Source organism: Eublepharis macularius, chromosome 2 (assembly GCF_028583425.1).
Source record: "Eublepharis macularius isolate TG4126 chromosome 2, MPM_Emac_v1.0, whole genome shotgun sequence".
In the NCBI taxonomy this organism is placed as follows: domain Eukaryota; kingdom Metazoa; phylum Chordata; class Lepidosauria; order Squamata; family Eublepharidae; genus Eublepharis; species Eublepharis macularius.
In genome coordinates this window covers 125,384,199-125,399,573 of record NC_072791.1, presented here as the reverse complement: position 1 = coordinate 125,399,573, position 15,375 = coordinate 125,384,199, and the positions used below count along the sequence as shown (strand labels likewise).

Genomic DNA, 15,375 nt, shown 5'->3' with positions numbered 1-15,375 from the left:
GGTTCGCAAACCAGGGTTCATGGAAGCTCCTCTCCACGGAACTTCCACGAACTTTATGCTGGTTCATTGTGTCGTATTTACAGGGGCAGTTTAAATGGCCATTTTCTCAGTTAAATGGCCATTTAAACTGCCCCTTTAAGGGCCCTGCTGCAGTAGGACCCCCCCCACCGCCTGCCAGCTGATAGTTTAAAAGGACCTGCCTGGCAGAGCCCTTTAAACTGCCCAAACCCCAGTGGCCTTCCTGCCCTTCAAGAGGCTGAAAACGGCCTTCCTGCCCTTCAAATGGCTGCCACGGCAGCCATTTGAGGGACAGGAATGCCGTTTTCAGCCTCTTCTGTTGCCCTGCAGGCCCCCAGGGAAGTGGAAGGGGCCAAAAACGGCCTTGCTGCCCCTCCTGAGAGAAGAGAATGGATGCTGCACTGCAGGATAAGGTAAGTGTGGGGCTGGGGGGGTAGGGGGCCTGGGGTTTGGGCAGTTTAAAGGGCCCTGCCAGACAGGTCCATTTAAACTATCAGCTGCCATGCTGTGGGGGGGGGATCCCCCCTGCCGCCTGCCAGCTGATAGTTTAAAGGGACCTGCCACTTGCAAGGCAGGAAAGGGCCCTTTAAACTGTTAAATGCCCCTTTCCCTGCTGCTGTTAAGGCTGGAAAGGGGCATTTAAATCCCATGAATCACAAACTGGTTCATAACTGATCCAGTTCTGTAGTTCGTGAAACCCACGAATCACGAACCTGCTAGTTTGTTGGGGGTTTTTTGTTCCATGTCCATGTCTACTCATGAGGATATCCTCCTCAGGACAGATCTGTAGGTAGGAAGCTCTCTTCACTTTCCTATCAAAGTATGGAGTTTCTATAATAAAGAACTCTGACTTCTTTTTTAAAACTAAAATTTTTCTAAAACTGCTTCCCTTTTAAAACTTATACACTCACACCAGCCAGCACGCTCCAGCCACCCGTCATCACGTTTTCTCTGCAGTCAATGCTACTCTGTTAAGGACCAGCTTCTATTCCTTTTAACAGGGAAAAAAGTGAGTATCTATTTTACTTTCCAGTAACCTTATCATTACATTGTATTTTGGAAATGGAACACTAGGAAAGGGTAGGCCTTACGTTTCCTTGTTGAAATAGCTTTGTTTGTTTGTAGCTTTTTTTTTTGCTGGGTGTGGGAGAACAGTTTTTTTCATGGTAATGTATGGGTGGGGGGTGTCCGGGGTCTGGGTCCCAGCCCCCAGACTTGGTAGGAGGGAAAAGCAGGTCAACCGGTCTGACGGGCATACAAAGGGGGCAGCCAGGAGCCAGCAGGCCAACTGGTCAGCCAGCAGACAGCAGGTCAACTGGTTGGCCAGCTGACAGCAGGTCAACCGGTCTGACTGGCAGGCAGAGGGGGCAGCCGGGGGACAGCAGGCCAACCCCTCCCATGGGCAAATGGGGCCAGAACCTGTCAGTGCCAGGGACAAGGGGCAAAGGCCCAGGGCCTCAGGAGGCAGAGGGAGACAGAGAGAGGCCAGCGAGTCCCACTCCCCTAGGGAAGGAAAGGGGACTAAGCAAGGTGGAAGGGGGCAAGGGCAGAGGGATTGGGGGCCCAGCAGTCACCCACCCAAAGGCCTTACCTGAGGAGGAGAAGCAGCAGCAGCCCCAACAACCCAAAGCCACGCCCCAGCTAGAAAATAGTAGCCTGGCCCAGGAGTTGCCAAAAGCCAAGCCACTCCAGGTGGGGCTAGTGGAGGCACTCTGCATGAAGCCCTGGGCAACCAGGATTGAGCTTTGAATTTTGTGAGATCAAAAGAACACTCAGATCTGGACATGAGATGGAAATGTTCATAAAGGATTATGAAAAAGACTTACCCAAAAGATCTAAAATTTGACTATGGAGTGTAAAATCATATCTTGGAATGTAAATGGACTAAACTCACCGTCTAAACGTAAAACCATTTTCCACTGGCTATCCAAACAACATTGTAATATAATTTGTCTGCAGGAGACACATATTAGGAAACAGGATGTGAAATATTTAAAATTTGCTAAACTGGGGAAAGAATTTGCAGCTGCGTCAAACCAGAAAAAAAGAGGAGTTGTTTTATATATTAAAGATGAGCTGCAGCCGAAAATGATTTTAAATGATGCGGAAGCTAGATATATAGCAGTGGAAATAATTTGGAATACAAAGAAAATACTTTTGATTGGGATTTATGCACCTAATGGTGCTAAAGAGAACTTTTTTAAAGATTTACAGAACCAACTGGATGGACTAACATATGCTCAAATAATTCTGGCAGGTGACTTTAATGGAGTAACAAATTTGGACAATGATAAAAAAACAAAAGGTGCTCACAAAAAAAAGAGGACTTTTGCCAAAATCCTTTTTTGAAATTAAAGATCAGGAAAATTTGGAAGATGTATGGAGAAGAAGTAATTCTAAAACAAAACAATACACGTTCTATTCGGTGAGACACTCGACATTATAAAGAATTGATATGATCTGGGCCTCCAAAGATTTGGCGGTATGGACTAAAGATGTGGAAGTAATGCCTAAAGTAGGCTCAGATCATAACCCAGTAATGTGGAAATTTGGGAAAGGCACCAAAAGACGAGGATGGAGGATAAATGAAGATTTGTTGCAACTAGAAGATAATACAGTGCTACTACAAAGAGAGACCAAATTCTTTATACAATACAATTTAAATAAAGATGTTTCAATTGACAAAGTTTGGGACACCTACAAAGCAGTGATTAGAGGAACTTTAATGGATTTAAATGCAAGAGATAAGAGGAGAAAAGAAGAAAAAAGGCAAGAAATTATGGAAAAGATAAAGGCCAAGGAGTTACAATTAAAGAAAAGACCAGGGAAGAAGAAGCTGTATCAAGAAATAAAAATTTTGCAAGAACAGCTGAGAGTAATGAATAATAAAGAATTAGAGTGGGAACTGAAAAAATTGAATCAAAAGTCATTTGAAGGTGCGAATAAACCTGGGAAATATTTAGCGTGGCAACTGAAAAAGAAAAGAGGGGAAAAAGTAATAACTAAGATTCAAGAAGATGGCAAGACGTTAACAGATCAATTGGCTATTAGTAGAGCTTTTTTTAAGTATTATGCAAAACTGTATCAAAGAAAAGAAGTGAATTTGGACACTATTGATCAAGTTCCGACCAGTTCGGATCAGGCATCTGATGAAGAGAACTTGATTCTCGAAAGCTTATGCTACAATAAAATAAAATTGGTTAGTCTTAAAGGTGCTACTGGAATCTTTTTGATTTTGCTACTACAGACTAACACGGCTAACTCCTCTGGATCTATTGATCAATATTTGAACAAGATCAATTTACCAATATTATCAGGAAAATGGAAGGAAAAGTTGAATGCAGAAATAACGGAGATGGAAATAAAAGAGGCTATTCGGACGACTAAGTTAGGGAAGGCACCAGGCCCAGATGGAATTACGGCTAGGTTCTACAAATTATTGGAAAATGAACTGGCACCTTTTTTGAAAGTGGTAATGAATGAAATTTTAAAACAACAAAAGATACCAGAGTCTTGGAATGAGGCCAACATATCATTGATACCAAAAGAAAATCAAGATTTTAGTAATGTCAAGAACTATCGTCCTATTTCATTGTTAAATAATGATTACAAAATTTTTGCAAAAAGTTTGGCGGAGAGATTAAAGGACTGGTTAGTCAAGTTCATTGCAGAAGAGCAGGCAGGGTTCCTTCCAAACAGGCAAATTAGAGAGATCTTTTCATTAGGTAGGTGACATTTTCTTGAATAGCTTCTATAAGAGTAGGGGCTCATCCTGTATCTGGAACACCCTCTGCATTCCTGAGATGATCGAGAGGACCAGGAACCACGGGACAGTGATCTAGGACGTCCTGATGGGGTGGGAGGTGTGTCCACAAGAATGACGTCCTACTCATGGCTCCTCTTGGAGTGAGGGGCACTGTGGGGTGATTGATGATCCCCTAATCCCCTTTACTTCTTTCTGAGGGGTTTGGAACTGATGTCCTCTGATCGTTCAGGAGGATTTGGAGCCGAGAGGACACTTTCCAGAATAGCTTAATCATGTTTAGATGATTGATGCTTCCTCTTTTTTCTCTTCTTAAGGTCAGAGCGGATCGGTTCCAGAACTGATGTCGGCTCCAGTGGTGTCGGAACCAAAGTAGAGTCTCCATGATGTTGCGGTGAACGTCGTCCAAGATGGTAATTGGAGCTGACGGCGCTTCACTTCGGGGAGTCTTGGAACCAGAGGCTCGCGAAGGAGCATCATCCCATCAGACTTGAGGGGAAGAGATGACCGAAGTCGACGTTGAAGGCATTCGACTCCGAGGTGTCTTCGAGCCTGATGGTATCATACCCGAAATGGTAGGGATCGGTTCCGAGGCACTTCGGGGTCGAGTGCGGCGGCAGTCTAGGCTCCAAATGGGGTGGAGATGAGTGGGAACGCGGTGTTTTAGAGCCGGTTGAAGTGGGACCAGGTCGGGTAGTGGAACCGGGCGAGGCAGAAGATCGTGCCTTAGCCAGTGGGTCCGTCGCTTCCATAGCACGTTTCCACAGGGAAACTTGCAGCCTACCCGCCCGCTCAGATCTGGCCTTCGAGGTGAAGGCTCGACAATGCTTACAAGTCTGCGTATTGTGGTCTCACTCAAGCAATAAAGGCAGCTCGAATGGCCATCAGACTTAGTCATCTTTCTGTCACAGGAGACACACTGTTTGAAGAGCGCTGTTTCTGACATTGTCGAAAGATTTCATGAGCAGAAGAGCTATGAACCTCTCTCATCGGTGGCAAAAGAGGAACTGAGGGTATGTTGGGGTGCCCCGCCTCTTAGACACCGTTTTTGGCAGGAAAGAATGGCTGTGCATGCGTGCAGAGAGGCAGGGCGCCCCTTGGTAGTACTGAGCTATAAAATCTCTGAAATCGGCAGGCCTGTGCATGCACAGTCCCATGTGGGACTGCACAGGAAGACTGTTGATGAACAACCTATTATTAATTAGTAATTATTATCATTAATGGCTAAAAAGACAAACTCCTTTCTCTACAGTTTTAGTCAGGACATTTTTTTCAAAAGGTATGAGCAGGTATGGAGTGCTGGCACCTATTTAAAGAGTACCAACACCTATTGGGCATTTGGGACTTGAGGCTGAGAGGGGAGAACATTGTGAGTACTGGCAACTTTTTAAAGGAAAAAAGCATTGGTTTTAGTTAACATAATCCCCCAGAGGTAAGTTCTTAAAACAGGCTGGTTTCACCTGAAAGGCTTAATGCGAGCCTCATATTTCCAGAACTTGTTTTTAGTGCCAACAGTTAATTCTCAGGACATGTGAAATACGTATATTCGTGTATTTGCATTGGTTATCATCTGCTTACACTTTTTCCAGCCACTGCTACTACTGTAAGATATTTAAAATTGGGAAAATTATTTATTTATTTAAATATTTGTATGCTGCATTTCCCTTGTTGCTTGATGGCTTACAATTCCAGAATTAAAAGTATATGAAATACAATAAAAACTTATTAACACCCACAAGAAAATATGAAATCCCCATTAAAAGTCCTCAAAAATAAAATAAACAACCTTACAGCACCTCATGAACATGTCTAAAGTCACCTCCTCAAGGGAGTCTGTACCACAATGAGAGAGAGGCTGATAGTATTCAACAGTGGTTCCAGTAGTCTCCAAATGGCCAACCTTAAGCAGAAGAACAATCAAATGTGGCAACTGGAAAACCGTAATTGTTGTATGGGGGGGTGGGCATATGGGGAGAAACATTTCTTCAGATATGTGGCTCCTAGGTGGTGAAGGACTTTAAAGGTCCTAGCCAGAACCTTGAATTGAACTCTGAAACAACTGACAACAAACGTAGCTGTTTTAGAATAGATGAGATGTGTTACTGTCAGCCAGCTCCTGTAATCAGATTGCCACTTTCTGAACCAGCTGTAATTTCTGGGTTTTCTTCACGGGCAGCCAAACATAAAGTGTGTTAGAATAATCTAACTATGAGGTTACCAAAGCATGGATTAGCATTTCCAGGTCAGTTGAGTCTAAAAAAGGAGAGTTGCTGGATCATGGACAGTTGACAGAAGGCACTCTTGGCCACCACATAAGCAGTGAAACAGCAAGGATGAGTCCATAAACATTCCCAAGCTCTTAACCTGCTTGACAAATGCCAACTCCACTCTATCCAAAACAAATGGATCCAGTTCCTTCTCAGGTCAAAAGGGTGTGACATTCCACTGGTTTGTTTAAATAAAGTCCAGAAGAAGGCCAAGAATGTTGTAGCTGATACAGCTCAAGAGTGATGGGAAGCAGAGGTCAGTGAAGAGGAGGAGGATCTTGTTGTAACCCTATTCCCTCTCTCCACTGAGACCCTCTAGATAGAAGCAGTTGTGACAGAAGCAGTGATAGAAGCAGTTGCGACAAAGAGGTGAGACAAGATGTGAACCAGTGGTAGCAGCAGCCCCACATATGAAAAATTTCTTATTTGTATATTGTCTATTTTTTTCTTTTTTGTGAGGCTCTAAAACTGTAGTTTAGCTAGTTTATCTGCATTATCTAGCTCTGCTTTTCACTTTTGATAACTAACTATGAACAGGCAGCTATATTGCTAAACTATGCCATCTTCTGGTTGAAAGATTGAAAATATATCCACAACTCAAATGTTAATATACATGTTAAAACATTCAGGTTTTCAAAGTCAGATGTTTTATTTTCTGGGGTAAGAAAACAAATGTTAATTTAATAATATAGTTCTCCCTGCTTATGTGTGGCTTCTGGGCAATAATAAAGATTGACTGACTGTATAGTAATAAACATAAAAGTGAAACTACTGCTTATGCTCTCTAAATGTATATCCTGTGTGATATTTAAAATTTCCACTCATTATCCCTTTGCTTCAGATATCTACCTGTAAGATAATAAACTCACAAAAACACTAGCATCAACAGTTGGTTTACCTCAGAGGGACCACAAAAGAATCCACTTTGCAAAAACAGCACCAAAGTGCAGCTGAGCACTCTCCCTGCTATATCTGGTCATAACCAGAGAATCAGGCAGGCTACATAGATGACAAAGGTAGCCCTTATGATGTAATTTTTTAAAAAAAACTGTCTTGGTATGGGATAGGATACAAAACAATGAGTCTATCAACATTTACATTTAATCATATGATATATCATATAACATATATTTGTATCTTGTTAGAAGATGGGAAGACTCTCTTGTTAAACAGGACAGCCCCTGAAACCTACTGTTTTTAGTTGTTCAGTGCTGAAAAAATAGTTTCTTTTGTACAGAGCATTTGGTTCTTAAGGCTAGGGACAAATTGCCATTTGTACTGGAGCATCAAAACTTATGCTGTCACAGTGTCATGGTTCACTACAAAATAGAAACAGAACACCACTGGTAGTCACATACAGCTCCCAGTTCAAACCAGTTCAACACATCATTAATGACCTGCAGCCTATGCTGGACAATGATACTACTGTATGTTGCTGGACAATGATAATACTGTCTCACAGGCATTGGAAGGCAAACATTTTGTTGCCCACAAATGGCCCCCAACCTTGAACAACTCCTCAGTCACAACAATGCACTTCCCAACATGGACTTCCCAAAGTATTTTTGTGTCAGAACTTATATATATATATATATATATAAAGGCTTGAATCCTAAGCTTTGTTTCTGCTTGAGCTGCACCTTTACTCATTGTGGTGGTGGTCCTCTGCTGCAGAGCATGTTCTTTCAAGACTACATACTTCCACTCATGTAAGACCAATATTTTTTCATGAGCCAAAAAGTGTCTACCTGGTATTTATTTATTTACTTACTTTATTAATAATCCACCTTTCTTATTTACACTCAAGGCAGATGACATGGGTAAGTTGCTAGAGCAACACAGTCCACAGTGGAGGACCACCTCTGCAATGGACAAAGAGGGGCTCACATGGAAACAGGGCTTGGAATCCAAACTAAAAGTCACAAGAAATTGAGAATTTTGCATATCTGTTGTTTGTGATCATAGGAAAAAACAGGGTTTCTCACCTGTAACTGTTGATCGTCAAGTCTCTTCTGTGCAGACACACATTGGGGACTGCGCAGGCGCAGGCCAGCCGCGGAAAAGATTTTTCTAGCTTTTAGAGATGTGAAGGGGACGTTCGGATCCACCACGCATGCGCGCCGGTGTTCCCGCCAATTTTGAATGTATATATATCCGAACGTCCCTGGCATTCCCTCAGTTCACCTGAGCCGCCGGAGAACCAACTTAGTTAACCAAGCACTCACAGCGGGGTAGGTGGGAGGGAATGTGTGTCTGCACAGAAGAGACTCGACGATCAACAGTTACAGGTGAGAAACCCTGTTTATCGTCATCGTCCTTCTGTGCAGCCCCACATTGGGAGAATAACTAGCATCTCACCAATGGGGGCGGGTGTGAGTGTCTACTTGATTCACGCCGTGCATTCACGTCCACAGAATAATGTTTGATGAAAGTGTCTGCAGTGGACCACGTTGCAGCTTGACAGACGTCCCGGAGCGGCACTCCTCGCAGGAAGGCAGCAGAAGCAGCTTGCGCTCGAGTAGAATGAGCGGTAACCAACAAGGGGCACTGGACTCCAGCTTGCTGATAACAAAGTTTAATTGTAGACACAATCCAACAAGAGATGGATTGGGCAGAAGCAGGCGAGCCCTTGTGAGGGCCAGAGTAACACAAAAACAGAGCAGGAGATTTCCTAAAACATTTGGTGCGATGTAAATAAAACAATAAAGCACGTTTCACATCCAATGTGTGTAGCGTCTGTTCCCCTGGGGACAAGGGTGTCGGAAAAAAGGAAGGGAGGACCACCTTTTGCTGTAGGTGAAATTTGGAGACCACCTTGGGCAGAAATTCCATGCTAGTGTGGAGCATGACCATACCAGGGAAAAACTGCAGGAAGGGAGGGTCACACCTCAGAGCAGACAATTCCCCAACCCGTCTAGATGACGTGACTGCCACCAGAAAGGATACCTTCTGTGTGAATAAAGGCAAGGGACAGGTGGACAGGGGCTCAAAGGGCCGGAGCATCAGCTGGGAGAGCACCAGGGACAGACTCCACTGAGACTCCCTCGGCGGGGCCCTTGGAGGGAAGGTCTTGAACAGGCCCTTCAGGAACTGCTTGGAAAGCCAGTGCGTAAAAACGGTCTTCCCATCAATCTGCTCATGGAAAGCAGAGATCGCAGCCATGTGTACCTTAATGCTCGAGAAGGCAAGACCCTGTGAGCACAAGTCCAGGAGGTAGTCCAGAATGATAGGTAAGGGACAATCAAAGGGAGAAGCCCCCCTGGGAGCTAACCACCTGGAAAAACGTGACCACTTCCTCTGGTAGGATAGTCTGGTTGATTGCTTCCGGGCATTCAGAATGACCTTAAGAACCTCTGAGGAGAGGCCTACTCCGGAGCGCACAGGAGCCAGGCAGCCAGGCTCAGAACTGCCACATTGTGGTGCCTGACCCCATCCCTCATCAATAGGTCCGTGGCAGGAGGCAGCGCTAGGCATCGTCCCTGTGAAAGGGAGAGTAAGAGAGGGAACCAATCCTGGCGAGGCCACTGAGGGGCAATCAGGATACAGTGGGTGTTGAAGGCCCTGACCCTGAAGAGGACCTTGTGCATGAGCGGGAAGGGCGGGAAGGCATAAAAGAGCCCTGGGGACCAGGGTATCTGAAAGGCATCCCCTAGCGAGCGACGGCCAATTCCGGCCCGGGAGCAGAAGAGCGGGGCCTGCTTGTTGTGGGCCGTGGCAAAGAGGTCGATGAGTGGAAGACTAGGTGGAGGTAAGCCCTGTTGAGGGACCACTTGTGTTGAGGCAGAAACACCCTGCTCAGTGTGTCTGCTGCGGTGTTGAGCTCCCCGGCAATGTGAACGGCCCTGGGAAGGACGTTGTTGACAATGGCCCATTTCCAGAGAGTCGCTGCTTCCCTTGAGTGAGACCGTTCCTCCCTGCTTGTTGAGGTAATAGCAGGCCGTGGTATTGTCCGACAGGACCTGAACCCTCTTGTTCCGAATGACATCTGTAAAAGAAGCAAGGGAATAATGGATCGCCCTAAGCTCTAAGAGGTTAATGTGCATGTTTGCCTCAGTCGGGGATCAGATGCCTTGGGCTGACAGCTGCCCACAGCGCCCTCCCCATCCCAAGTTGGAGGCATCAGTAAAGACGGGGACCTCTGCCAGGAAAGGGCCAAAAGGACAACCTTTGGACAAGTTCTCAGGGACAGTCCACCAGACCAAGGACCGCTGTATCACCCTGGGGATGGAGAACTTTTGATACTGGCCCATAGTGAGGGGGTTGAACCTCCGGATGAACCAGTTTTGCAGAGGCCTCATGCACAGGCGTGCGAAAAAAACCACCCCTGTGGAGGAGGCCATAAGGCCTAGCAATGTTTGAATTAGGAGGGCAGTTTGAAACCGGTTGTGCATGAAATGACGGGCTAGGGAAGAAAGCCTGTTCAACCGATCCGGGGGTAAGTAGGCCCTTCCTCGTGGCAAGTCAAGATGGACCCCTATAAATCTTATGGCTGTGCCCGGAGTCAAGACAGACTTAACCCAATTAACCACCAAGCCCAACTTAGCTAGTACGGACAAGGTGAGGGCAATATGGTCCCGGAGAGAGTCAGCTGAGGGTCCCACCAGGAGCCAGTCATCCAGGTAGGGGTAGATAAAGCATCCCCTGGATCGTAGATATGCCACCACAGCGGCCATGCACTTCGTGAAAATCCTGGGTGCAGAGGCCAGCCCAAAAGGCAACATTGTATACTCACAGACAGAATCCCCATAGACAAACCGCAGATACCTTCTGTGGCCCTCAAAGATGGAGATGTGGAAGTAAGCGTCTTTCAAGTCTAAAATAGCCAGCCAGACGCACGCTTCCAAGAGCTCTATGACCCTTGTTAGGGTCAACATCCGGAATTTCTCAACCTTTAAATAACTGTTAAGGCCCCTAAGGTCCAAAATGGGCCGGGACCCTCCATCTTTCTTATCTACGAGAAAGTATCTCGAATAGAATCCCCAAGGGGAAGTAGCGACATTGACCACCCGGACAGCACCTTTGTTCACCAACTCCATAACATTATTGTGTAAAACAACATTCCAACATGGAGAACAACGGGGAGGGGGCGAAAGGGGAGGTGCATCAGAAAAAGATAATCTGTAACCATGGGCCACAATAGACAGGACCCAAGCGTCAGAGGTAACAAGTTGCCAACAGGGCAAAAAAGGCCGAAGCCTGTCCAAGAAACGGGCAGTAACGACAGTGTCCTTGGAAGCCAACTGGGGAGCGTCCAGGCTTAGTCAGAAGACAGAAGGCTTCTGCACGGAGGTCGAGGGTTTAGGTGAGGGGGGCTGCTGTCTCCCCTTAGACCGGCCGGAGTGCCTGGAAGAATGGCGCTGCTGGGTCGAGTAGGATCAGTGGCCATAGGACTGACCCGAGAAGAAACGTCCTTGACGTTGTTGGTATGGCTGGTAAGGGGTCTGGTAGGATCGGAACCAACCGTAATGATACCTCGGGCCTGACGGCTGTGCCGAAGGAGCGACACCCAGGGACTTGGCCGTTAGCTGGTTCTTCTTCATCAGTGAGAGGGACTCATCTGTCTTTTCTGAGAAGAGCTGGGGCCCCTCAAACGGGAAATCCTCCACCTTCGCCTTTTTCTCCGGTGGCAGGGCCGTGGACCGGAGCCAGGCATGCCGACGCAGGACCACCGAAGTTGCCATTGCTCGTGCTGCAGAGTCGGCGGCGTCCTTGCCCGCTGTCATCTGCTGCTTCGACAGCTTCATAGCCTCAGCTTAGAGGGCCTTGACCAGGTGGCGACGATCCTCCGGGAGGTCGGAAAGGTAAGAGGACAGCCTTTTCCACAAGAACAAATTGTAGGACCCCATTATAGCTTGGAAATTTGCTATGCGGAATCCCAAGGAAGCGGATGAGTAAAGCTTCCTGCCCATGCCATCCAGTTTCCTGCCCTCCCGGTCTGCCGGAGCCAAAGAGGAACCGTATTGGAACCGAGCCTCACCTTCCTCCGCCACGATGGAAGAGGGCTTAGGGTGAGTGAAAAGGTACGGACAGTCCTCCTGTTTCAGGCGATAGTACCTTTCGACCTTCTTTGCCATTGGCCGCAGGGATGCCGGGGTCTGCCAGAGCGCAAGAGCATTATCTACAAAGTCCTCCACAGGAGGGAACGCCACCGAGGCGGGGGATCCCGAATACAACGCCTCCAGCAGCTTGCTTTTAGGCTTGGAGGTCGTTGAGGCAACATCTATCTCCAGCGCAGTGGCCATCCGGACCATCTGCTCGGCGAACATTCTGTAGTCGTCATTTGGGGACGACGAACGGAGCTCCCCTACGGTGTCATCCGGGGAAGGATCAGAAGCCACATCCGAGGAGTAATCGGACGGGGATGCCAGGCCCTCTTCATCCTCGGAATCTGAAAATTTCACCGGGGTCTGCATCGGAACCGAAGCTGGGCGTCCGGCCGGAGCCGATGGGCAAGGCCTGGGAACCGAGGGATGAAGTTGCACTCTAGCCGCAGGAGGAGCAGGTGCAGGTTGCATGGTCGACGGAGCTGGAGCAGAAGACAACGGAGCCGATGGATATTGCAGGACGGGAATGGACTGCTGAATCCAAGCCACAAAATCCTGCCAAGTGGTCATGTTCCCCAATCCAGGGACAGGTTGCCATGGAGGTAGAGGAGCGGGCATCTGAGCAGGCCAGCGGAATGGCGCCGGAACCGATGAGGCAGACTGCACCGGAACGGAGACCTCAGATGGCGCTGGAGTGGATGGCAGGGAACGTTCAAACGACTGATATGGCTCCGAGAGAGGTGGGAATGGTACGTAGTCCTCCGATAGTGCTGGAGGAGGCGTACAAGGAGGCGATGGGGTATGGAGACTCACCACGTCGTCGTCAATCAGAACCGGCCTGGATGGCGAACCGGGTTGGACAGTCAGGGTCGGAGATGGGACACGATCCTTGGTCTTCGACTTGGACTTGGCCTTTTTAGATGGGGGCTCCGAAGAAGCCTCGGCGGCCGAAGTCTTTGACGATGGCTTCGAAGACGATTTCGACGAGGAGCGCTTCTTAGCCTTCCGGCTAGAAGGGCGATCCACAGAACCGGAGTCAGATCGGCCCTCCAGAACGGGTTGCCCCGTCGGTTCCAAGGGGAGCGGCTCCGGCAATTTCCGAGACGGCACCGGCGAAGGAGCAGCGGAGCGGGGCTTGTCTCCCGACGACCCCAATGGCTTGTGGGGGAGAAGGTTGGCATCCCACAGGAAAGCCTGGAGCCTGGCCTTCCGATCGCTTCTCGTTTTCGGGGTAAAGGCCATACACACCGCACAATGCTCCACAATATGCCCCTCGCCCAGGCAGATGAGACAGAGCTCACGGCCATCCGAATGAGTCATCTTCGTGCTGCACTTCAGACATTTTTAAAATAAGGCTGTCTGAGACATTTTGAACGATATTTTCCGCCAGATGTAATACAGGAAATATCGTACAGCACAATTCACGACGAAGAAAACTCTGAAGAGAGGCTGAGAGAAAACAAGTACGCTAGAACAAGAACCTTTTCGAACAGCGGCGAAAAAGGAACTGAGGGAATGCCGGGGACGTTCGGATATATATACATTCAAAATTGGCGGGAACACCGGCGCGCATGCACGGTGGATCCGAACGTCCCCTTCACATCTCTAAAAGCTAGAAAAATCTTTTCCGCGGCTGGCCTGCGCCTGCGCAGTCCCCAATGTGGGGCTGCACAGAAGAACAACAACGATCATCATTCAGTCCCTGAAAGAAGAATCTTCTCAATTAATAGCTTCTTCTCAGCCAGAATTTCTGTGCCCGCCTGAACAGTGAATTGGTAATAGTGTAGCTAACTCCTCTGAACAATACTGTTTCAATATTCTTTCCCAACAATTTTGACTTCATAATACACTTTAATTTAATCAATAAGTCAGTTATCAGAACTCTCCCTATTAATCTCACTATTTGTAACTTCCAGCTAAGTAGAGTCGTATAACTGAGAAGCACCTAGTTGAAATGACAAGAAAGACAGAGATTCTCTGAGTAATGCTATACACCAAAATCTTATCTTCCTATTGTATAAGTTGTGACTATATTGAGAATCAGCTACAAACTTAATAACAATTTCCATCAACACTTGTGGTTTGGTATTAGTGACAGACACAATTAAGATTTGCCATCAGTATTAATCACATGTCAAAGTATCATATCAGAGATGTACAAAGCAATGTCAACATACATGATTAATTGATTTCAAAACACTTTATCTAAAACATTTCCTTCTAACTAGAATGCAATTCAATTTTAAATTTGGGTTGTTAACAAATTCATGATGTGGACAGTAATATGAATTCTGTTCTGAAAAGATACTTATTTACCTTGAAGAATTATGTTCATGATGTGATCTTTTGCCATTATTGCGTTCCCATCTAGTGGATGAGTGTTCAATGAGAGGAAAGCCTGAGGCTCCTGAATTTCGCCTTAACTGTGGAGTTGGTAAACTATTTCGGCTACTTAGTCCCTGTTGAACAAATTAATTATTGTTACATTGTCTTACAGAAAGTAGTTACATAAGCTCTGCTTATTATTTCTACACCAGGACACAATCTTTCTCAATATTTGAATTATTTAGTTTGAATTTGCTATGCTTACAACTGCCCAATCTTATTAGCATTCAATAGCTATGTAAACAAGCATTTAAATCTTTTTAATATTTATATTGGTGCACTAAGCTGTTTAGTGGAGCATGATAAATGCAATAAATCTATATTGTATTTTGCATGTGATAGTAAAGTCTCTTAAATTGACTGCTTAAACTGATATAGGGGCATAGAATGTTCACTTTCGCAGGGAATTAAACAGCTTCAGCCTAGCTTCTATCAGACAAAGGAAAGCTAACAGTTTGACAGCAATTAAAAACTCATTCTGAGGCAGGCTGGTGATTGGGAGGATGTCCTGAAATATAGGAAAGTTAAGGGACAAGAAGCACAGAGTCAAAGAGGTTGAAGAAAGGGTTGCAAATTAGACAACAAAATGAGAAACAGAAACTGTGAGAAAGGGGGGTGGAAAGAAGAAGGGGGTTGAAGAAGACAAAGAATATAGGGAATTCATGCAAGAAGGAATTAATCAGAGAGAGGGCTCTGAAGAAGCTTCACATTGTTTCATTCTAGAGATCATCTGCTATAGAGGGGATAGAGGAAGAAGTACTAGATTAGCTGGTCAAGAGAGAGGTTGGCTAAAGAAAAGGAGAAGCAGGAAGCAATAAATTGAAGAAATGAAGAGCTAAAGAAAAAGTAAAATTGGAGCAAATCTGGAAAGTAGGAATAAAACTGTGTACTATTAGGA

The 15,375-nt window shown here is 46.3% G+C and overlaps 1 protein-coding gene across 2 annotated transcripts in view; it reads right to left on the bottom strand.

Moving 5' to 3' along the window:
• PDE3B (phosphodiesterase 3B) overlaps positions 1-15,375 on the bottom strand; it is a 177,838-nt gene that overhangs the window by 74,354 nt on the left and 88,109 nt on the right. For both annotated transcript variants that reach the window (XM_054971440.1, XM_054971441.1), the window contains exon 4: positions 14,409-14,551. In XM_054971440.1, the coding sequence (XP_054827415.1) occupies positions 14,409-14,551 (143 nt within the window). The remainder of the gene's footprint in view (positions 1-14,408; positions 14,552-15,375) is intronic.